Source organism: Eumetopias jubatus, unplaced genomic scaffold, assembly GCF_037043125.1.
Source record: "Eumetopias jubatus isolate StellerSeaLion01/CBP00866 unplaced genomic scaffold, mEumJub1_p1.0 scaffold_9, whole genome shotgun sequence".
In the NCBI taxonomy this organism is placed as follows: domain Eukaryota; kingdom Metazoa; phylum Chordata; class Mammalia; order Carnivora; family Otariidae; genus Eumetopias; species Eumetopias jubatus.
In genome coordinates this window covers 112,830,844-112,838,950 of record NW_028274815.1, presented here as the reverse complement: position 1 = coordinate 112,838,950, position 8,107 = coordinate 112,830,844, and the positions used below count along the sequence as shown (strand labels likewise).

At 50.1% G+C, this 8,107-nt stretch overlaps 1 protein-coding gene across 1 annotated transcript in view; it reads left to right on the top strand.

Annotated features, from left to right (window-relative positions):
• The first annotated feature begins 960 nt into the window (after positions 1-960).
• The window catches only part of PSMF1 (proteasome inhibitor subunit 1), a 41,565-nt gene continuing 34,418 nt past the window's right edge, over positions 961-8,107 (top strand). The window contains exons 1-3 of the mRNA XM_028118695.2: positions 961-1,038; positions 1,143-1,286; positions 7,947-8,099. Of these exons, the coding sequence (XP_027974496.1) occupies positions 1,158-1,286; positions 7,947-8,099 (282 nt within the window). The 5' untranslated portion in view covers positions 961-1,038; positions 1,143-1,157. The remainder of the gene's footprint in view (positions 1,039-1,142; positions 1,287-7,946; positions 8,100-8,107) is intronic.

Here is an 8,107-nt window from a genome sequence, read left to right as displayed (position 1 = left end):
TCCTCAGTTGGGACAAGTCTGGGAAATGTGTCTCCCAGAGTTGCTGGTCAGGGCTGAGCCCAGGTGCCCAGAGGTACCTGGCTTGATCACATAACATCTACTGGTCACTTCCTAGTCTCCCTTCCCTCACCCTCTTGCTGCTATTTCCTGGAATCAGCTCCCAAATAAACCACTCAAATCCCTGTCTCGTGTTGGCTTCTGAGGGAAGACTAATGCAGGGATGATGATGTATTATAGGGAACCAAAGTTCTGTGAGACTCAAGCTATAATTGTATGCAAAGCAGTGACTGAACCAAGGGAAGGGTGGGGGAGCTCTCTGCCCAGGTGCAGGCAATGAGGGGGTGTCTTGGCTGTAAAAAAGTTAAAAGCAGTAATAAAACTGGCCAGTCTGCTTTTTATTATAAACCAGCCATTCTGTTAAGCTTCAATTATAAAATTCTCCTCCCCATTGAGGCGATGTCCCGTGCCTGCTCCTTGGCACCCCACTAATGCCAACTGCACTGAGGACAGAGAAATTGTGGGCAGAGGAGATGGGGGAAGGTCTCACTCAGGAGGCAGCACTGATCCCTTCATCACACAGGACTAGCCGCATTTCACACCTTCATGACTTTGCGTGGGCCAGTCCCTTCTACGGGAATACTTTTGTGCCTCATTTCCCTCCCACTCTTCCATTACGGTTCAGTGCCGTTGGGCATCCCTCCCTGACTCCTAGCCTGAATTAGATGCCGCCTCTGGGCTTGCACGGACCTCCAAGTGCCCCTATGTCATCCCGTTCTGCGGATGGTAAGTCTGTGGCTCAGAACAAGGTGGCCTCTCCTCGCGACCTAATTTAACATCCGGTCTGTGGCGCTCCCTCCAGCTACCTGGAAAAAAGAGATTCCCGCTTTAAAGAGCCCCGCCCCGCCGGCGAGCGGCCTGCTGGAACCTTTAAGTGCCCCGCTCCAGTTTCCAGCCGGCGCATTCGCGCTACTGAGCCGGCGCTTGGAGCTACTTCCGACGGCCGCGCTCCGCCCCCGGGCGTCTCCATTTTGGCCGCAGGTGGGGACTAGGCCTGGGCGGGCGGAGTAGCGGAGGGTAGTCCTCCGCAGTCGCAGGGCCCAGTCGGCTCACGGCACTGTCTCCCTTCCTTCCTCCGCCCGCAGGAGCCGGGGGCGCCCATGGCGGGCTTGGAGGTACTGTACGCGTCGGCGGCGCCGGCCATCACCTGCGCGCAGGACGCGCTCATCTGCTTTCTGCACTGGGAGGTGGTGACGCACGGCTACTACGTCTTGGGTGTCGGCGACCAGGTACTCCAGAGAGCCGGCCCGGGGCCGGGGTGGTGGGGGTGAGGTGTCTTCTGCCCGGATCCAGGGACCGGAGCTCCGGGCCAGAGCGCCTGACGCTCCCCCGCCCGCGTCCCGGCCCTGGGGCTCCTGGCACCTTCGGTTTGGTGTGCGGGTCGGGGAGCTGCTCTGCTGGCCAGGCCCAGCGCCCCTCACAACACAGCTGGGGCAACATGATTTGGAAACCCAAGGACAGAAGCTCGCTTCAGCACAGCCTCGCAGTCTCCCAGGCCAGGATCGTGTGGACCTGACCCTGAGACGGGAGCGCTCCCCGTGAGCACTTCTCACCTGCCTGAACTCCGCCGAGCTCCTTCCCACACAGCGGCGAGGGTGGTACTCAATATTGTATTCGGGCCTCCACCGGATAATCTGAATCCAAGCACGCTTATACGGGTGATCTTTGATCTGTTCAGCCGCCCTCAGGGACCCTTTCATTACTCCTCAGCACGGGCCCAGAGAGCACACACACCTTTCACCTTCTACTGAAGGGCCCAGTGCAGCCCACTCACCGCTGTCATCCCCAGCTCAGGTTCTGGGAAACAGCCACTGTGCCACACCCCCCTCCCCACAGGTACACCCCTGCACCCTGGATCTGAGAGCCAGGTAAGGTTACCTCCCCAACTGCTGCCCCTACAGGGTCAGCCCCTATAGGGTCAGCCCCTCCCGCTCTCCCATCCTCAGGCTCTGCTTCTTAGAGCGGGGGACCTTGTCGTCACACCCACAGAGCCCCAGGACTACTGGGCCCTGCCTACTGCGTAATTCTTTGGGAGAGCCTTTGGTCATCTTCCCTGCCCTGTCCCTGTGACTTTCACCCTTTACATCATTCTGCACATTAGCTTCCTGGGAGAACTGGGCCTGGCCCCCTTTCTGCCCCTTCAGTTCTCTTCTACTTCATCAGAGAAAATATCCTCCCAGCCACACACCCCACATACACATGGGATTCCCAGCCTGACCCTCACTGTTGCCTTCTGACCCTCAACCTACATCAGCTCTGGGGAGTAGGGCATCTCACCCCTTGAATCTCTTGTGATGAGATTTTAACCTTACTCTCATTTCTAAGTGCTTCAGTTCTAACTCCCTAATCCTTAGTTTCTCAGACATACATCCAGCGTCTTAAGTTTTCCTCTCCTGACACAGAGCTTTTTTTTTTTTTAAAAGATTTTATTTACTTATTTGATAGAGACAGCGAGAGAGGGAACACAAGCAGAGGGAGTGGGAGAGGGAGAAGCAGGCCTCCCGCTGAGCAGGGAGCCCGATGCGGGGCTCGATCCCAGGACCCTGGGACCAGGGCCTGAGCCGAAGGCAGACGCTTAACGACTGAGCCACCCAGGCGCCCCCTGACACAGAGCTTTAAGGATCCCTCCTCAAACACAGTTTACACATCCCGAGCCCTGAGAGCCAGGCACTCCCTTCCATTCCCTGCTGCCCCATTCCTTTGTCCTTTAGAGCAGTGAGCAAGACCACCACCTCCTCTCACACTTAATGCCCACCAACAGGAGTCACGTCAGGACAAGAACTGTCATGGATGTCTGGCTCTTCCCCCCCCCCCCCGTCCCAGACCTCAAGTATCTCACAGGAACCCCAGCTACACCCTTAGCATCCCCCATCCCCACCCCTCTCCAGGCTCACACATACTTGTTCCCTCATGTGGAATCTAGGACTGGATATAAGGCTGGAAAAGAAGGGGACTCACATACACACCTGGAGGCAGGAACCACATTTTCCTCCTGGATAGCTCTGTTCTTGGCCTTTCTGTCCATCCTGCAGTACATTCCACTTACCCTGCCTTTCAGCATCTCGGGCCTTGGAATCCGGTACAGATGGGGTCTCCACCCACGAGTATTGGGCTCCCGCTCCAGTGTATAGTGTCCCCGACAGAAACTTTATGTTTCCTCACTTGCCCCACTTCACCTTTCCAGTCCTGAATGACTCTTTCACTTGCCCCTGTCATTTCATTTCAGCTTTGCCTGGGACTTCCAGGAAGCTGATGTGTAGAATGGCGTGGAGTGCAGTGGAATTGGAGACGGGAGGAAGACTTACTTGGTCCAAGGGCCTCGTCTGTGGGCCCTCAGTTACCCCCGCTCCTTGCCCTGTCCGTCAGATCTAATGTGTCTGCCCTGTTCTCTGCCCCTCCTCATGGACCTCACCTTGTTTACTCCCAGCTGGCTATTTCTGCTCTGACACAGTCGGACTCTCTCGCCCAGAACAGGAACTTGTTACCGAGGGCCTGTGCCACTCCCTCTCTTCTCCTCGCTTCGCAGGACATACCACCACTACATACAGATCTGCTCTCACCACTCGTCCCTTCACACACCTCTCCGCAGCTCTGAATTCTGACAGCTTAGGGACATCAGTTCATATAGGTCATTGCCTCCTTTGGCATCATCCCCTGGCCAAATACTCTAGGCCCCAGTTTTTCAGGTGAAATGTGCAGAAGGAATACAATCTCACTTTAATACAGGTTTAAAAAGAAAAAAAAGATCCTTGCCTGATTCCTAAAGGTCCATCTAATTCCACTCTTCGTGGTGCCACCTGTTGAGATCATGCAGGCCAGAAAAAGATGCCGGCCCCAGACGTCACGCAGGAGGCCAGGGAGAATGGGGGGGGAGGATTTTGAAACGCACTGCCCACTGTCCACGTGTCCGCCCCAGCGCTGAATCACGCATGCCCTCTGGGGCCGGGTGTTTGTACTGCTCTGTGGTGTGTCTTTTTGCTTCTGTGCCCTTCCGCTGAAGTGCTGCTCAAGCCCGGGTTGCGCTTGTCCTCCGCTGACTTATGCTGCTGAGTCAACTTCCATGGGAGTAGAAGCCCTTTAGAAAGGCATCTATTAGTTTATTTAAGAGAGGGTTTAATTTTCTGGCCTGGGACCCGCAGACTCCGCTGAGACCAAGAGTGTTTGCCACGCTCAGAGGATGTTTATGTTGCCTCTCCAGCCACCTCCTTGTAGGGCTGATAAGGAGAGAGGAAGGTCCCAAAAGTGTATGCTTCATCATACAGTATATTGACAGTTAAATAGAAAGCTAAATAGTCTGTTTTTCTCCTTGGTTTTATCTCCTGTCGTGCAGGGCAGTTGTGTATGTAAAACTCGGTTAGAAGAGCAGTGAGGCCACTGGCTTCAATAAAAATCCAACATTTGAATTTGGATTACTTTTTTGGAGTTAGTACCATTCCTCCTAAGAGCTTTACGGAGGTGTCAAGTGGGTTAGGTGGCAAGGGGTTAGAGATGGCTATAGGTAACAGGTTCGGGAATTTTCTTTTCTTTCGTAGGAATCTAAAGGTTATGACAAAAGAGAGGAAATGCCCAAAATGATCTCTTTGTGTTTCTTTGAGTGCATTTTAGCCCAGAGACCCGGGGATGAACTCATGGCCACTGAGGAATGCTTCTAGCTCCAGGATGTTGCCTAAGTGGACAACTATCCTTATTTTCTTGGGGCCAGTCTAGTGGATCTGGCTGGGAAAAACCTCCAGCCATAGACCAAGCAGCCAGAAGCTCTGAATGCCAAACCCAGCTCTGCATCTGACTTACTGTGACCTTAGGCAATTCTCAGCCCCTCTGAGGCCTTAAATTTTTCATCTGAGGGTATTAAACTACACAGCCATATGCTTTGGCTACTTTCCAGTTGCAGCTTTCTGGGGGGCCTGATATTTGATGTCAGGGCCAAAACACAGTTGAAATGCCAAATCTGGCCTGATATCACCAGGGCCAGTCCCTCTTGGTCCCACCTCTTTTCCCCATATCAGGGCAGCCCTTGGGCTCGGACCATCAGTTCCCCTGCAACAAGAGGTATCAGCCTCATCAGACCCCAGGGTTCTCTCTTGCCCTAGAAGCCAGTCTGTGGAAGAGTGAGCAGACCAAATTACCATATTCCAAGAAAAAATTATGGTGGGTTAAATGCTGTATATATACATATAAATTCAAAAGCCTCTGACAGAGCAAAGATAAAGGCACGTTATCAAAATCTTAGCTTCCAAAGTAAACCTTAAATCCACTAAACCTGTTACAGGAAATGTACCCAGTTGGAGGTGAGGGATTGTTTCTCTTTCTCACTTGGCAGACTGGTTTGATTCGTTTCATTTTTGTTTTTCGTCACTCTCCTTTTCTTTGCTTCAGGCTTGTGAGTTTCCTTGTCATCCAGCCAGCTTTTAAACCATGCCAGTTGCAACATCTTGAATTGTGTTTGGGACCACTTCCCCCGTTGGATTCCTGAGCACCAAGCGGGTGACCAAACAGGAGAGACCCACGATTCTTTGCTCTTGGCCTCCCATTGTCCTTGATGTGTGTAAGGGCTGCAGTGCTGGACCTTTGTCTTTGCTATTGTTCTTCATCTTTGCTCCAGTTCCTCCCACCATATTCTTCTGAGTGCAGAGCTTCCCAATCCACTTGTTCCGTGTTTAGCCATATAAATCGGTATCTATGAAAAAATATATAGATTACTTTTGTGTGTTTTAAAAAAATTTTTACATAAATGGTACCAGGCTGTGAATTTTCATTTTTTCTTAGCTTCTGTTAAGTTTTTTATGTATATATAAATTTTTTTTAAGTAGGCTCCAAGCGCAACACAGGGCTTGAACTCATGACCCTGAGATCAAGAGATCAAGACCTGAGCTGAAATCAGGAGTTGGGCACCCAATAGACTAAGCCATGCAAGCGCCCCTTAAGTTATTTTTTTAAGTTATATTTTAAGTTTTATTTTTTACCTTTATCTGTGATGCTACAATTTGATCCAGTTTGTTCCTTCTAACTCCTATGTAGTATTCCACTGTGAGCATATTTTTTCATTTCACCTTCATGTTGGTGTTCATGACAAGGTTGTGATGAAGATCCCTTGTGAGGTCCCCTGTGCCTTTGAGCACAGAGTTTCCTCCAGGAATGGAGGTTTGGGGTCACAGGGTGTCTGTCCACTTACCTCGGTGCACACCACATGCTGCCAGACGGCTTTCCAGAGGGTTTACAGCAGTGCAAGTGGCCACCTGCAGTGTCTGAGGGTCCCCATTGCCCCCACACCCGCATGAACAAAAATGGAGAAATGGGTAATACTGGTGTGATGGGTGTAACGTGGAACCTCATCGTTTCAACCTGCACTTGTCTGAGTGTTGGTAAAGTTGAACAGCCCCCTATATACTGTTACCTGCTCTTTCTTTTGCTTGTTCATATCTTTTGCCAGTTTTTCAAGTGGGTTCCCAATTTTTATTGTTCATTTTCCAGGCATTCCCTTAATGTGCTAGTCACTCATTCTTTTTCATCTGTAGCCATGGCAAACATCTTGTAGCCTGTGGCTGCCTGTTAATGTTGCCATGTCTGTTGTTGAACAGAAGCTTCCAATTTGGAACAGTCTCAAAGACAATCCTTTTCTTCTTTTGTGGATCTTAAGAAATCTTTCCCCACCTAGAAATCACTCTGTTACTTTTTCCTATAGTTGAAAACCGATTTCTCAAACTTGAGTGTGTAGAAGGAAAGCCCTAGGATTGTTTAAAAGGAAAAAGAAGACCTCACACCTCACAGTCATGCATTTTTACACCCACCAGGAGGGCAAAAATATTTAAAATTGGACAGTGACAATGTTGCTGACCACATGGAACTACAAGGACTCTCATACAGTGTTGGTGGAATCCGTACCTCTTTGGAAGGCAGTTTGACTTTATCTTACAAATTAAAAGTTCTTTTCCCACACATAGGCTATAGAAATGCATCCCCCTGTGTACCAGCAGATGTATACACAAATGTTCATAGCAGCGGCGCTTATAACAGCGGGCCTGTACACAGTCCACATAGGCATCAGCAAGTGAGCGTGTGCCTGGCAGTGTGCTCGAACACCACCCCCCCATATAGTTGTGAACTGTGCTGCACGGAGCGCCGTGTAGTGCACCGTACGTGGTTAAATGTGTTGACACAGTGAAATCTCACAATAACTGACAAAAAAGGAAGCGATAAAGGTGATGCCATTTATATAAGTTCAAACACATGTGAAGCAATATATTTTTGGGGTTGTGTGAATAGTAATACAGCAATAAGGAAAAGTAAAGACATTTTAAAAAATACAGAGAAGCGATTACCCATGAGGGGAATAAGAGAGATTCATTAGGAGTACCCTACTTGAGGCTTTGGCAGTGGCGGTGTTCTCTTAAGCAGGTGGCACATAGGTGTCCACTGATGTTTTATCTTGTGCATATGCTCCATTTTGTGTGTATGAAAATTGTTCATCATTTCTGTGAAACCACTACAGTAGTCTGGAAGGGAGTACGCTGGAATCTTTATTTTTAGTCAACACTTCGGTGATCCTCTTGCAGATGGTCCAGGTTCTGAACTTAGAAAAACACCGTCTTAGAATTTCACAGTATCCCTTCAGGCGATTGGCAAGGAAATTCTTATCGAACCAAGGCTGCAGATTCTGGACAGGTTCCAGTACTGTGTCACGAAGACAGTCAGCTACAAGGGAGGGAGCACTGGAGCCGGAGTCCAGAGACTAGGTCCCAGACCTCTAACTTGGACATTTTCTTTCTCTTGACCTCCATGTCCTCATCTGTGAAATGAGGAAGTGGGATTAGATTATCCGCAAGGTCCTTCATAGCTCAATGTGTTGAGCTATGAAGATCTTCCTCCTCTCAACCCTGGTATCTTCTCAGCCAGGTCCCAATGATAAGAAATCAGAACTGCTGCCGGCCGAATGGAATAGCAATAAAGACCTGTATGCCCTCCGGTATGAGTCTAAGGATGGGTCCAGAAAGCTCCTTGTGAAGGCTGTCACCGTGGAGAACAGCATGATCATTAATGTGCTGGTGAGTCT